The sequence below is a fragment of the Suillus discolor genome (assembly GCF_016758755.1).
Source record: "Suillus discolor strain FC423 chromosome Unknown F5147scaffold_12, whole genome shotgun sequence".
NCBI classification, from domain to species: Eukaryota; Fungi; Basidiomycota; class Agaricomycetes; order Boletales; family Suillaceae; genus Suillus; species Suillus discolor.
In genome coordinates this window covers 472,182-487,686 of record NW_024541259.1, presented here as the reverse complement: position 1 = coordinate 487,686, position 15,505 = coordinate 472,182, and the positions used below count along the sequence as shown (strand labels likewise).

Here is a 15,505-nt window from a genome sequence, read left to right as displayed (position 1 = left end):
ATAAACGATTTTCATTGGCTAACTACCATGTAGCCGGTATGTGTTACATAAGTCTGCGCAGACTCCGCGCCAAATTCTGGGACATGTTTGGTCGTCTGTTCTTACATCAGCCGCCCCCCGCTGTGACCTGTCTATGTCAGCCACTCCCGTCATCTACGTCAGTGGGCACGGCGGGCGACGTGAAATGGTGCGAGAGACTGACAGGGGGGATGGCAGGAGAGCTGACGGTTGGGCAGGAGCCTGACCCCAAGATATGACAAAATACGGCAGACTTCCCAGTGGCACTTTCCGGACAACCAACTTGTCCCCCAGACTTTAACACGGAGTCTGTGAATCTATTAGCTACGTTATGTACGGAGAGAGCTGAATGCAAATCATCAAGGCTGTGTGCTGAAGTCAGGGGGGATGCATGCGGATGTGCCAGTGGTATCTAGAAAGGCACGCCAGTAAGGTTTTACTGATGAGTGACTCTGTCAGCAGCAGTGGCAGTGGCAGCCACAGAAGTTGGTAGGGGTATTGATGGATAGTTGCTGTATGATGTTTGAATTGGATACTTCGACCCCTCGTACCACACAAGTTGTAGTAAGTACTTCCTCTTTCCCTACTACCACGCAGGGGTGTAAGCACGCTGGCTTACCTGAGTTCTCATAGTCAGTACATATACCGTCGCTGATGCTGAAAGCTAAGCTTTCAGTATTTCACCTTTTGGTGTAACGGTTACGCGCGGGCGGCGGTCTGACTATGTTACAAGGGGTCTTTCTGCAGTCATACAGGAAGTGTGAGTAGTAGTGTTGATACAAGCCTGCCTTCTGTATGTGATTATCACACTTATTTCCGATGCCTGCATCATCATTCGTCTAATAGGTTGTACATCGAAAAACAGTACTCCAGGATAAAGAAAAATGAAAGCGAAAGACTGTCGTAAGTATGCCGATCTCTGCGTCACTCATCTTTGTATATTAGACAACAAAAGCGATACTCCAGGATGAAAACAGGCAATTGCAAGGCTGTGGTAAGTACATCAACAGGATGGTTGAAGGCGTCACCTCGAATCCAGCCTGAGATAAAAGTACATGCTCAAATGGCCAGGGACACAAGATTACAGTAATGGTCCACGACCAATCCTGCGCACACCAACGCTGCGCCGTGGCGACCTGCCTGTAGTACAACAATAGGATATCAGAATCAGCTCGTGGTTATATCACTTCAACATACCGTAAATTTATTCCAGCTGTCTTGGGGATCATTGTGATCAAATGACCATATGTGTCACAGACAGAGGAGGAAGGGCATAATGACACTCATCACGTAGAACGGTAGGTGCTGGCCATTCAAATACCCAGCCCATAGAAGATACGCAAAGAATGTCACATCAAATAGGCTCAATGCAGGACGAATGCCATCGCCCAGACGGACTGCCATGGACTTGACTCCAGCCTTTTCGTCGTCCTTCTTGTCCTGATATAACATAATTAACATCGACGTTTCAGTGTAGAACCTAACGGGATAGTCACCTGACACGCGTAGATAGTGTCGTAAAGACACGTCCAGCTAGGGAGGCACCGTCAGCACCTCGGAGAAATAAATAGTTTTCTGGCACACTTACCAGCACGACGCGACTCCGACATTCAGTATTATTCCCCAATCAAACTCACCCGTGATTGCCACCCACGTGAATGGGACGGCCCAGCTAGCAGCAAAACCTGGGAATTAAATAAGACGGTGCACGAATTTTAATTGCAAGAAAGTCATACCAAGGTACAAAGACGGCTAATACATCTAGCGTTTCATTAGAGGATACGTCCCGCCACAAGCTGGGAGTCCAACAAGACCGAGCAACAAACTAAACTAGCTTGTGAGAGAAGTCTTGATACTTTCTGGGTAATGTACTCACGCTGTAGGGCCAGCAGTTGAGAACATGTAAAAGATGGCAGCAACGAGCACGGTCAGAAGAACCGAGGCCTCTAGCATAGTGACAGCTCCTGACGCGATCGGTCGGTTTTTTGAACGTTCTGATTGAACGTTATCAGGCAATTGGCGACGATCAGAACGGAATCGACATACCGACTTTGCGATCGAACTCGCGATCAAGCATGTCATTTATGACGCAGCCTGCACTATGTACCAGCGTGCCTAACAGCGCATAGAACAAAGTGTTCTTGACGACTTCATTCATGGGTAATGCTACATGATATGATGCCGCCAGCGAGCCCCACGCTAGGTACAATAAAATCAGCCGACGAGCAGTGTCCCCCATGCATCTTTTGACTCACCGAAGGGCCAGAACATGAAGTCACACCCCACTGGAAACCAGTGAAGCCTGGTGAGCTCGAGCAATGATCTTGCCTTGGAGGGCATTTGTAACAAGTGTGCAAGGGGGAGAGAACTGGAGTGGAGGACCACATCAACCAGCCGTACTCATTTTATACGCCTACGTGAGCAATGGAACAGCTTACAGCTGTTTTCAGACATATACGGAATCGTAGATCAGTAAAAGTTGATACTTGCGTGCTGTGAACGGAACCGAGGTAGCTCGCGATAATTTGCTGGACTTTTTTGACTTCGACCCTTTCACTAGCCTGAGTCAGATAAGGCGACTGCCGTCCGAGGCATGCATCAGATCGAATTCCGAGTCGGTGGCCCTGTGGTCAACGTCGACCTTGATATCAAACCTAAGTTATTTGTGTGTTATTCGAGGGGCAGATAGATTAGATTAGTACAGCATAATTCAACCTCAATTGAGCAGGTGGTTCAACAAGTTCCTCAAGCCTAATCTTCTTCTGGTTGGTTGGTTAACGTAAAATTCAGCCGGCTCTGCTTGTGAGTCCAGCTTTGTCTGGCTCAGTAAGAGTCGGGGGCACGACCTGTTTGTGTTGGGCTGGTCCGAGCGTTAGCTCGGGGAGGGACGCAAGCAGGTGGAGCCGCTGGGTGGGCGGGAAACCTGCTTATGAATTCGGTCGTGCTCTAATTCTTGTGTGGTGCATTCGAAACAAGCGTCTTTATACAATTCTAACGATTATGATAGTATCGGAATATGAAGCGGTCACGATTCAAAGTCTAATTAAGAGGGAGTGGTGGGTGAGATCAAGAAACGATAAGGATAACGAGCGAGAGGATGAAGAATGTGTAGCTCGACGTCGTAGGTAGGTCGAAAAACGAATGAAGGAAGATTACGTATACGCTAAGTAACGCTCAGCTGGAAGTGTGGTGCCGGGAAATTCCGCAGGCTGCGTCTCGGCACCTGTACAAAGAACTCACATAAGCATCTGTAAAGTTTCGAGAACGGTTAGGTTAGCATGCCGAACTGTGCATATCTCTTTGCTGGATAGGAAGATTTTGTTCGGAAGGGACAGATGAAGTTTGCGTGGGATTTGCGATGCAAAAAAGCAGGAGGAATATATGTCCTTTTTGCTACAAAATATTAGGATCATCATCAGCAAAAGACCCTTTGCAATTGCTTCTCAGATAGAAGTTTGGAACTTACGGTGAGCTTATGGCGATGACAATGCGGGAAATGCCATTGATGATAGCGATGCGGGAAACACGGCCGCCATTGATGATAGCGATTTTGATCTAGGGTCTGACATTCAGCTATTGGTTGGCAGACAGCCGACACTAGGTTCAGTATGGGATATCTAAGATAAGTATGTACCTGCCAGAGCGATAAGTTGTCGCATATATCAAGTCATGCCAATAGGCCATGTCCCCGGGTTGCCGAGCTTGTGTCAGAGTAGTTCATTGATTGTGTAAGTCATTTGTCACCTCAATGTGTCATTCATCTTCTGACTCTTGTAACGTATAGTGAGACGGTCACCTGGAGCTAGACCAAAAGGTACAAATATCTCAGTATTCGAGTTGAAACTCTATTGACAAACATTGTACCTAGGCAAAAAGGTACGAATCTACTAGAACGTTAGACTTCCAGTCGAACATTACGAAAATGCTAACTTACATCTCAGTATTCGAGTTGAAACTGAGATGCTTGGATGCAGGAACCTGGGCTTATAAGGTGAGTGTCCCAGGTACAGTCATATGGTAAAATAAACTAAAAGATGGACAGCGCACGAGCTGACCATGACACGTCGTTCCCATTCTCCGTTTGGATGCGCTCGCACTCAACGTCCTCTCCTCCGGCTCTATCCTTCGGCCGGTTGCTGCATCTCTCCCTCGGTTCTTGTCCCTTCGGCCTTCTCTCCTTCGGATTCGTCGGATCCCAACACTGACCAATATTGAGATATGTCGCAGGGATTCCATGAAAATGTGGGAGTTGTGTTAGTCGAGTCACTAGTAATAGCCTTGAGGATTTGAGATCTGTACCTACCCCCCATATTATTTACATGTAGACTTCATACCCGTGGACATTGGCATGTACCTTGCATATTACTGCAGTTCGCTCTTGTCTAAATACCCACAATTATACATTAGCATTCGTCCCCTGCAGTCAAATGTTGAAATGAGACAACTGTTCCAAGAGTTAGTGTCTGGAGAGCAGAAGAAATGGAAACTCGCTTCACAACCCGTCAAGGGTTTGGGACAAGTGATATTTCAGCAAAGAATTGCGAACCACTTGCATCATGGGTCGAGACCAAGAAGAAACGTTTCGAACGAGGAAACTCACGGTCGCAGCACGGTATTTTGGAGGGCATCTCTGAAATGGCCGGTCTGGGACAAAGTATGGTGATTGGTATGGGACAAAGTCTGGGACATCGGCAAGCCCATTGGCACCTCCAAGCGGAGTATGAATGATTCTGTATCCGTCACTGTTTCTCACACTTGCTCACTGTCTGCAACAGCGCCAAGGACCGACTTCCGTCACTGTTCCTCACGCTTCCTTAATGTCTATAATAGCGCTAAGGACTTACTTCCATGGTCGTTGCGAGTATTTTTGCTGCCATACAGCAACAGAGCGAGCTCATTGCTATGCCATATATTGATTCAGTCCTTAACATCAGCACCTTCAAGTGGAGTATGAATGTTTCAAAAAGGAGAGGGCAGGGAGAGGGATGGGTAAGGAGATGGGTGAGCAAGGAGAGTGGCGGGCAGAGTTGAAGCGAAGCATGAACATGCAGCATTAATATTCCAGTGAGATGTTAGGTGGCGGCGGTAGGCACGTTGGCGGGATTGATTGACATGGTCGTGAATGGGGTTTAAATTCCGCTCGGAGGTGCTGATGTCCCATACTTTCTCCCATACACGGCCAATCGGAAAATTCATAGCATTTATGTCCAAAAATAGGGTTATCGGTCCTATGTTGACCTGATCTCCATGCATCAACTTTTGTCGCATGTATTATATATAATTAAATAATACAATTTTGATGGATTCATAGGCTGACATAACGTCGGTGACGCCAGAGTGTGAATGCGATGCTGGTAGGGTATAGGTCCATTGGCTGTTTTCGGGTGCGCATTATGTACTGAGATTGAGCACCGAAATTATACTTGGTTGAAAACATAGATCCTATACTGAGACCTAGGTATTGGTAGTATACTGGTTGGCTGATGTACAAGCTATATAATTCTGGCATACATATGACACTTGAGCATATGTAGAGTGCACACCCATCAACATGCTGTAGCAGTACTACCTGAATATTTTTGCACTGATATTTGCGCCATCGAGAGATCATAGAAAGCACGTATTATTCTTGTACCAAATGATGACAGGTATGATTAAAATGAGGAATGCAGTGCAGGGGCAGCTAAATGACAGGTATGATTAAAATGAGGGATGCGGCAGTGCAGGAGCGGTGAAAATGAATGGAAATATTAGGTGGTCCAAATAAGCTTGGTCTGAATAGCAGTCTGCCAACAAGGATTCGTCCTCGAAATTAACTTCAAGACCTTCTTGCCACCAGGAAACTCGGTGAGATCAGCTTGGAATATTTCAATGAACAACCTAGCCAAACATCAGTGTCAATAACTGCATGAGCCAACAAAAATGCACTTCTGCAACTCCTTCTCTTGCTTGGTGGGAATCGAGGAGGCTTCCTTAGATATTTGGCGCATGACTAAGAGCGAGTGGTTGACAAAGTTCCAGAATCTGATGGTATTGGTGTACCATGCTGGAGTACCTTCAACTAGTCCAAATCTGGAGTCCATTGGATCATCTAGTAAGACTGTGGTAGTTTCGACACTGTTCCCAAGTCCATTCAATTCCTCTTCCTCTCCATTAGCATCCCCACCACCCAGCTGCACTCCACTTTGGTCCTTGAGCTCTTCATTGTCCATGTTGGCACCATCCTCAATCCTCCTAGCACTGGGTGCATGACCATTACCTGTTGGAGTGTCTGGGGAGGCCTGATCGTTAGACCCAAGCGCATTGTTAGTGCCAAACAAGTCATCTTCAAGCTGTGCAATGTTGACACCAAGTTCATGTTCAACTTTGTGCCGCATATCCTGCTTAAGCGACGGAAAAAGGTAAGGGGAAAATAAATCGTCGATGGAAGCATTTTTGTAGTCGCTGACTCCAATGAGAAAAATTCACAGAAGACGCCACTGTCCCCATACAAACGAGTGTTAATGCTAATAGATATGTATGTAATATCACTTATAAGGAGTGCGATCCTGTTCCAATGTGTAGAGTCAACTTCCATACCAGACCCGCTGTGTGCAAGTGCCCTTGTCACATCAGCGATGCTCATGCGCTTGACAACTGACGTGGTGAGCTACACAGCAATGATCATAAGTGAGAGTACATCAACAAAGTAGCGAGACATACGGCATTCTTGATGACACTCCGAATGCCTGTAAGTAGCTTTGTGACCGATTTGCCCAACTGAGCTCTGAGTTTGACATCCTCAAGCATTCCAGGAGGGATTTTGAAGACATCGGAATGAGTGGTAATGAAGTCCTGAAACAATTTAGTGGCGCTGAACAATAGACTTCGAAGCCATACCATTATATGATGCTGAGTATTAGTAACGTATGCTGTGATATTTGGCGACAGCATACATGCAAATAAACGGTTATATAGCCCATTCTTCCTGTTCAAGTTAGTCTAGAATAACACAGAATGAAAAGTACCATTGTCACCTCGAAGTCCTTCAATTCTAAGGCATCCTTCAATTCCTGCATTCTCTTCGCCCTATTTACCTTGCAAAGTTTGATAAGAGTAATTTTCAGGTCTATGAGCATAAAGAAGATGTCGCCAGACTGCATCAAGCCAGAGTCAGCCAACACAACAATGCCAATGGTTTGACAAAATTTTCTTACATCGATGAAACACATGACATCTCCGGTAGGGACATCATTGTCTTCGCACATCTTCTTGGCATACATCTTCAAGTGTTTCATTCATTGGGGTGTAAGCTTCGTAGGATCCCCATGGTTGGAAGTTCCACTATTCCTGCATCGACGAACTGTGGTGCTGATTGGCTCATCCAACGATGACGTTGGACTAGAGGGGGGCTGGACTTCAAGGCCAGGTACTGCTGGGCCATCACCGCTTGGAGTTGTAGATTGATGGTTCGGGGAATGGGAAGTATCTGTACAGTATGAAGTACATTAGCAAGTCAAATTAGATCTTATATATGAGGACCTACTTCCATGCCCTCCAGCAGACAGATAGTTGGATGAGCTTCCACTGCCAGGGTCAGGTGTAGTACTCCTTCCTATGGATCTTGCCCCCGAAGTTCCTGGGTTCAACTGTGGCCTCGGCAATTGCTCTGCTCATGAAGGTGATCTTGAGCGTTGGTTGCCGCCAGAAGGTATGTGCAGATGATAACCACGTTGGAACATTGTCGCAAATGCCAAAGGCCACAGCGGCTGCCCTTGCTTGAAGTTTGATATTATAAATAGAATCCGTAACACTCCGAAAGTTGACATCCAGAAAATGAAAATTTAAGTTTATTTGGATGATGTTGGAGTGTCTATGAAAATTCAGGCCTCTGTCCTCTGGGCAGACTGGAAGATACTGGTATTGATATATTGTAATGTAAGGTGTGACAAAGTAGGAAGAATTTTAAAGACAAACACACGAACCTGTTGAAGAACGCTGGAGGAAGAACTTCAAAGATAAACATGCAAACCTATCGAAGAATGCTGGAGGAAAAATTTCAAAGACAAGCATGCAAACCTGTTGAAGAACGCTGGAGGAAGAACTTTAAAGATAAGCATGCAAACATGTAGTGATGGGAGATGAGAAGGCATGGGTGCTGGGAGATGAGAACTCAAAGACGCGGCTGCCTGTGTGATTGTGGGTTGTCGTGGACCCAGCTGCAGTGGAGGTGCCTTCTCTTTTGCTTTCTGCGTCTTCTTGGTTTGTTTTGCTGCTGGACGGTCAAATACTGCAGGAACATCAGCTATGACATCACACAATGTGCTCGAAAGCTCAGTATCTGGTGTTTTGCCTGATTTCTTGGCTGCTTTCTTCTCCCGGATTTGACGAGCTGCCGCTAAATGAACCTCTGCTGCATTATCGACCCTCAATGATGTCTCACGAAGTGACGGAGGAATGACAGATCGAATTTGGGCATAGTTGTGAATCGAGTAAGCATTGAGCAAGTAGAACAGCAAGGATTTGTGCTGAATGACGGACTTCGTACGTGTGGTCTCGGTTCACTCTTGATGAAGGCGACATTGACTGGTGTCTGTGCACTGTGATTTGACACAGTTATGCTGGATGTTTACTATACAAACAATTTCCTAGATTCACCATGTGAGCATGTCAATAAGCTCGATTGAAGGATCGTGTTCAAACTTACTTGTGGGCTAATAACAACCTCATGTTCTGTGAGCTTGAGAGTGGGGAGGTGAAGCGAAGGATGCAAAACAGGTCCAAAAGCAAATTTCTGAATGGTGACATGGTTCACGGCTTTGTTAGAGTTCGAAATCAGGATCTCGTGAATGCGCCCAATGGCTGTGTGGGATGTTGAAGGGTCATTGAAAATGATATGGCCTTCTAAGGATGCTTTCTCACCATTGCCAAGAATCAACGAGACGCCTTCGCGGTATTGAGCATTACAGACAGGTTGTGAGAGCTCGAGCGTGGCACAGCGCGTTGCTGTCCACATCACAGGTTTTGCTGCCGCAGGCCATCCATCGTTGATAGTTACTTTCTTGAGTTGACCGGTTCCTTGAGTAATAGACGTTACAATCCACGATGCTCAGTATTCAATGAACACATTACCTGTCACAGGAGGTTCTCGTATATGAATTCCTAAAAGCTGTGCTTGCTCTGGATGCTTGTCAAGGTAGTTCAAAACTGTGTCACCTGCCCGAATCCACTTTTTCCTAACACTATCAAACCAGTAACCGCCAGTCGCGATATGTTTGATGATATCTTGCCTCGCAAATACTTTGCATGTATCCTGGCTTGGACCTTGTCGATTGCTATGTATACATGCCAGCCGGAACACATGATTGAACAACTCGTATCATTCAGTGGAAAAGAGAATGGCTGGTCCACAGTGTCGAATGTATGCGGGAAGATGGACCAAAAAGTGGAATTTCGGCTTCAAGATGAGAATGCTTGGTGCGCATTTTGCTGTGACATTGAGGAAATCCTCAATTGTCTGGGAAAGCTTCGTCTATGATTCAATCAGCATTGGTGCGGCAGTGTCAGAGCGCGATCATACCAAGTATATCTCTATATCATCTATCTGTGTGCCAAACATACACAATGAGCTCACCAATACACATCCAGCCATCAAGTACCGTTCTCGGCAGTAAGTCTTGAATGAGAAAGGGCATGACTTGCGCCAAACTTTTGAAGTGTTTCCCTATGAGCCCACCCTTATAATGACAGATATACTCAGTGTTGAGACATGGAGCATTGAGCCCGGCCTTCTCGATAGAGTCGAGACGCATTTGAAAAATGTCCAAAAGCTTTGCCTTCTCGAGAAGATAAACAGATTGACCCCAAAAGTACTTGACGACTCCCAGTAGAACCATATGTAGAATTTCTGTTGGCGTGTCCTGATGAACATTGAATCCTGACGAAAGGTCAATGTAAAGCTGAAAACAAGGACATAAATGTTACCTTCCACACCCAGTAACAGATTGATGGCATCATCAAGAGCGCTCCCTCGCAGGAGGCCTTCAAGTTGCTTCTCTAGGATAGCCTTGACTTCAGCCTCTGGCTTTGCCTGAATGCCAGTACCCTGTTTGCAAAATTTCTTCCCCAGCTCAACGACTGTCTCGAGAATGTAACCAGTTATTGTGTCCTTCATGCCTGATGAAGCGACAGATTTCTTAATCTTTTCTGTCGCACCCGAAGCAAGCACAGAAGAAAACTGTGCGCGAATCTCTTCTGCCATTCCTGCAGGAGTGCGAAGTTTTCCTGGCTACTCGGACAGTCAGTCAACATGGTGACAAGCAGGACAAGAATATGCTACATACCACGAAGATACTCTTGTAGCCCTCATCTGACTCTTTGTACTCTTTTGTTCTGCCAACTTCACACGTCCTGCAGAAGTAGTTGCAATGCAGCCCTGCATGGCTACATTCCTCGGCCTGCATGGGATTGTCGCCACTGAGAAACAGACCATATAGCTCCAGCATAACTTCTTCTTTGTGCTTGCAGTCCCAAGTGAAGACTCCAGATTCCGCAGCTTTCCTATGATCACCAGCATCATGTTTCGCTATAGCACATTATAAGTATCACGTACCTAATTGATTCTTGCATGGTGCTCATCATCTCCATTGGGGCTGCGTGAGGAGACGATGTGACGAATCAAATGCAAAACTCTTTCTCGAGCATTTCGCGAGGTAGATTCACGTTCAACATGTACACTGCATGGTGCTTGTTCCATTGCTTGGATATATTGCCGGATACGTTGTCCATGAAGATTATGAGAGGGACCAAATACACCATATGTCCTTGGGATTTCATGCGCAAAGGATTCGGCATGAGTTTCGCATACTTGTGTGATGACTCCATCAGCCCACAAGCGAGTTCGTTGTCATTGGCAGATATTTCCCTGAAAGACCTTTGAAAGTTAGATGTTGGAATCATCTCCTGCTCGTCACTGACAATAAACCCATCCTAAGTCTATCAGTAAAAGTGAAAGTATGCAAAGAACGGACTCACCTCTGTTTGTTGTACAGCGCGGCCAAGTGCATGTAGCTGCTTGTCCGCACCATCATTCGTCGACGAGTACAATGCAAAAAAGAAGCGCTCAGGTATAAAGTAGTCTCCCGACGCATCCTGCAAGAGCTCATTCACGAAGTAAATCTCTCCATCAACTTTTGCTGCAGGGGGCGAAGGGAGTTCAAACAGCATTTTCTCTCCATTGAACACCTGCGACATTCCCTTGCCGCCATCTTCAGGGTAATCCTGCATCACAAAATGTGTGAGGGGGTTTGCATAGTCCTAAATGAGAACATTCAATGTCAGTGTTGAGAGATGAGATCATGTTGTAACTGCGTACCTTGGCGATGGCTTTTCCAACATCATTGAGATAAAATATATTGCCCGAACGTGCAGTTATCTTTTCCGTTGGATTGCCGACAAGCGTTTGAACAGATTCCTGGAGCCGATTCAATGCGTATAGCGAGGGAACATCATGGGCACCAAGTTCCTTTGCCCAAGATAGAACCGCCTTTTTCTGCGCCTCAGAGAATGGCAGCCTTGGAGAACTAAATAGTAATGCGGTAATATAGTGCTTAAATGATAGGTTAGCAGTGAAAATGCACAAAGATGTTGAAACATACAGCTTTTGATGGCCAGGGATAATTTGGATTGTCAGGCGAAACTGGACAGTTCAGATTTGTATCATGCGAGGCGGTCAATGTACAATCATCTAATGATGTAAATAAGCCTCCTGCACGGAATGAAACAGTGTCTCACCTAAAAGTTCAATCCCAAAGTCTGATTCCATCTCATCATCAAAGCCGATCTCTTCACTCGCTGGGGCGAGCAGCATGGAAAATAATTGCTCCCCCAAAGCAAGGGCAGACTGCAACTCCTCGTACAAATCACATGTCTCGTTGACTTGGTAGAAAGGACTGCTTGAGATTGCATCCCAGAGATCAGCGACTGGTACTACTTTGTGGTCTGGTCCATGTGTATCCAGGATATGGACAGCATTGTCGACGTCCATGGCGCTAGAAGTAAAATCTGAGTCACCGTCAGCAGGTGAAGGTAAATGTTCTGCTTCATGATGGCACCGCTGCCTTCATTGTTGCTGCTGGGAAAGAGCCTTCAAGCCCATTGATGTCCAGGCCCTGGCATGATGCTGATGTAGGCCAGTGGCAACATGCTTCAGTACATGCTTGGAATGCATGGTGCGCAGAGTATTATCACGCTTCGGACACACGTTGCAAACAACCTGAGATGCTCCGCAAAACTGCAAGACTGCATTAAACATCAGTAAACGCTATTCACGTTGAGCACAAAACTTACTTATACCGTCAACAGACCACAGTGCGGCAGACATGGAACCTTTTGTCGAGTGATTGGAGTGCGATAATAATAGACTTGCGATTCTGAAGGTGACTGTTTTGGATCACGTGATTTCTTGGGCGAATTTTGGCAAAGTCCAAACGGTCAGCTTGAGAGCGCTTAAGTCCCATCAACAGTGCTGAGGCCTGGAGGCATCATGTCAATTCTTCAACCTCATCAATTTTCAAGCTCAATCTTCTATCCAGATATGCGACTCGCTGAATCAAAAGATGTCATTCTACAGCCGTTGTCACTCTTGGTATGGTTTTCAGGTGCAGTACCTTGTCACCTCGCTCATTCGAATATTGTATGTGATCTGATTTTCTTGAATAATGGCTACCTTTACTGACAGATGTTCTATAGCCTATTGAAATGTCTGTGTCTTTGAAAGACGAATACAAATCATTCACGGTACCGGTAATTGAGATAGCATCTCAGCAGCCTCATCCCTCAAATAATGTATGTATCTGCACCAAACTCTTGCAACAAGACTGACAGTGTGTATCTGTAGTCTGCGACTTTCAGTCAATCTTACTCTGTAACTGATAACGACGTGTCATTTCCTTTCCTTCCACTTCTGCCAACATTCGACCACACGGATTCTGACCACTGGGCGGAACTATTGGACAACATCCAATCATGGCTCGTGAAATCTGTGGATCCGAGTACACCTGAATGGGCTTGGGGCTGGGAAGTGTTCTGGTATGCATTCATTGCTACCTATCCCGACTTCCCAGGCAGGAAATGGTCCTTCTGGGATTCTAGCATTTCCCTCAAGGGCCAATTTATCAAGGAGTGGGTGGGAAGCGGCGGCATTTTCAGTACAGTCATCGACGACGACAACAGCGAGCTAGCCACTGTCTCTACACACACTGATACCCTGGACTACATTCGGACTGAATTTTCGAGGCACATCACGCTTTTTTATCCCCATCCTTTGGTTTCTACTTCATGATTTTTCCTCCATTGAACAGTCTGGGACATTTAGCATGATATGTAGGGCGCCATATTGTATCATGTCTGCATTTCTATGTCTTGTCTAGTGATGTGCACAGCCTGGCCTCAAGCCGTGGGCCAGGCCAGGCTGGGTCCATATAGGCCAGGCCAAAGTCATGGCCTGACCAGGGCTTTGGCCTGGCCCATGATTCTGAAAAGCCAGGAGCCGGCAGCTCAGGCCATGGCTTTGAGAGTATTTTGGAAATGTTTATGTAAAAATAGAATGAGCACAAATTGGTTCCTGATGTCGAGCACAATGGTCGCTTCAAGACTCGACTTTGATGACACAACAATGTCTGTCTAATATATGTCACGCTAATCATTATTTACTATTTACTGAGTTGCAGGTCCACTCCACGGACATCCCGCGCGACATTCTCTGGCTTCGATATTCGTCCAACATGTGATGTGTTCACCTGATCTTGACTTAACATTCTATTGCAGCTCTTTGTTCAATGTTCAGGCATCAAAAGCTCGTCAAAATCTTGAATATATCTCCCTATGCTACTCGAACTCGAGCACATTACTCGATGTCTTCCTTCCTGCTCATCTCATCCATCTCCTCTCCCTCATTCTCCTCCTCGCCTTCTTCCCTCCTGAGTCCTGCTCTCATTCGTCATCCGCATTCGTCTGAGCCACGTCAGCAGTTGCTGACGTGCACTGGGCGTTTGCGCATGGTGTTTGCGGTGTTGGGAATGGTGTGGTGGAGCTTGCCCGTGTCGATATCCCACAACCTGACTCCACCATCATCACTCCCGCTGACCGCCTTCTTCCCATTGGGAGACAATGCTGTGGTTCATACATTTCTCTGTATCGTTTCACAGGCTATAAGACTTATAGTTGACATGTATAGTTTTAGATTCAGAGGCTGATAGATAGACGCCAATAGGAGAGAATAGAACGAATTAATTTCTGGATATCTCCTAAGTCCTATATATTCTCTTTACTCTCCGACGATCTCAGACACTCCAAAGTTCCGCTACCTTCGGCTTATCAACTAAGGGTGAGCTCGGCTTGTTATTCTCAACACTCCCCCTCAAGCCTGAAGTCATGCCTAAGTCGCTGACAAATTTGCAGTGCTTCAGCTTATGTAACGACTTTGTCAGAACATCTGCCACCATATCATCGGTGCAGCAATACTGTTCGTGGATTACTCCATCTTGTATTTTCTGCCTGATATAATGATCTTTTACATCAAAGTGCTTGGACCTTGAATGATATTGTGGGTCTCTAGCAATTGCCAATGTGGACATGTTATCGCCATGGAGAACGGTTGGAGCATCCTGAGGTATGTTTAATTCCTCAAAGAGGTTCCGAAGCCATACGGCCTCACATGTTGCATGTGCCATCGCAGTGTATTCCGCTTCTGTCGATGAGAGGGATACTGCGTTTTGCTTTTTGGAACTCCAGGTAATTGCTCCTCCTCCCAGTTTGAATACATATCCTGATATCGATAGTTGGTCTCTAGGATCGTTCGCATAATCTGCATCCAACCATCTGACGACTTGAATTTGCCCTTTATCAGGTTTTCTGGTCCCTTGGTACTTGATTCCAAGTTCTCGCATTCCAGCTAAGTATCTTAATACACGTTTTGCTGCTACCCAATGCGCTAATCCTGGGTTTGCAGTAAACGAGCTAAGTCTTTGAATAGCGTATGCGATATCTGGACGCGTCGCTACGGCCAAATACATCAGCGATCCGATCAGTGACGCATAAGTATTACTCCGGTTGCCTTCCTGGTCTGTTGCTTCTTTTTCGAGCATAATTTTTGGATCTAATGGCATACCTACTGAATTACTCGACTCTAGACCTTGTTTTTGCAGGATCGATTCAATATATTTTGTTTGCGAGAGTTTAATCGACCTGTTCAGTCTATCTCGCATTATTTCGATCCCAACAATCTTTTTCGGTTCTCCAAGGTCAGTAATATCGAGTATACTCTTTAGTTGCTCTTTTAATTGATCCATCAGACTCAAATGGTCTGCGAATAGCAACAGGTCGTCAACCCAGACGGTTATTATTTCCGTCCCTTTTTTGGATTCTCTGATGCAAGTGCATGGATCCGACTTTAGTCGTCTGAATCCGATTTTTGTTAGGCGTCCATTTAGTTCAAGGTTCCATTCTC

The 15,505-nt window shown here is 45.9% G+C and overlaps 4 protein-coding genes across 4 annotated transcripts; 1 reads left to right on the top strand and 3 right to left on the bottom strand.

Annotated features, from left to right (window-relative positions):
• Window positions 1–877: 877 nt before the first annotated feature.
• On the bottom strand, window positions 878–2,431 carry F5147DRAFT_681602 (UbiA prenyltransferase family-domain-containing protein). Its single transcript, XM_041436389.1, is given in 10 exon segments — window positions 878–935; window positions 947–1,158; window positions 1,216–1,235; window positions 1,278–1,458; window positions 1,515–1,551; window positions 1,607–1,703; window positions 1,812–1,843; window positions 1,895–2,012; window positions 2,065–2,217; window positions 2,274–2,431. 9 exon segments carry the CDS (start codon window positions 2,356–2,358, stop codon window positions 1,078–1,080), a joined length of 804 nt encoding a protein of 267 aa, XP_041295934.1. The 5' UTR covers window positions 2,359–2,431; the 3' UTR covers window positions 878–935; window positions 947–1,077.
• A 7,140-nt stretch (window positions 2,432–9,571) lies between these two features.
• On the bottom strand, window positions 9,572–10,815 carry F5147DRAFT_744219 (uncharacterized protein; the record flags this gene model as incomplete). Its single annotated transcript, XM_041439662.1, is given in 5 exon segments — window positions 9,572–9,601; window positions 9,621–9,934; window positions 9,982–10,285; window positions 10,341–10,557; window positions 10,688–10,815. The coding sequence occupies 5 exon segments, from the start codon at window positions 10,813–10,815 to the stop codon at window positions 9,572–9,574; spliced, it is 993 nt and encodes a 330-aa protein (XP_041295933.1).
• A 78-nt stretch (window positions 10,816–10,893) lies between these two features.
• On the bottom strand, window positions 10,894–12,010 carry F5147DRAFT_541687 (uncharacterized protein; the record flags this gene model as incomplete). The annotated part of the gene is made up of 5 exons (XM_041430245.1): window positions 10,894–10,986; window positions 11,032–11,313; window positions 11,372–11,605; window positions 11,655–11,695; window positions 11,791–12,010. Coding segments are annotated over 5 exons (870 nt in total), but the record flags the coding sequence as incomplete, so codon positions are not given.
• Window positions 12,011–12,541: 531 nt separating this feature from the next.
• Window positions 12,542–13,339, top strand: F5147DRAFT_770761 (uncharacterized protein; the record flags this gene model as incomplete). The annotated part of the gene is made up of 3 exons (XM_041441173.1): window positions 12,542–12,691; window positions 12,748–12,843; window positions 12,896–13,339. The coding sequence occupies 3 exons, from the start codon at window positions 12,542–12,544 to the stop codon at window positions 13,337–13,339; spliced, it is 690 nt and encodes a 229-aa protein (XP_041295931.1).
• Window positions 13,340–15,505: the final 2,166 nt, after the last annotated feature.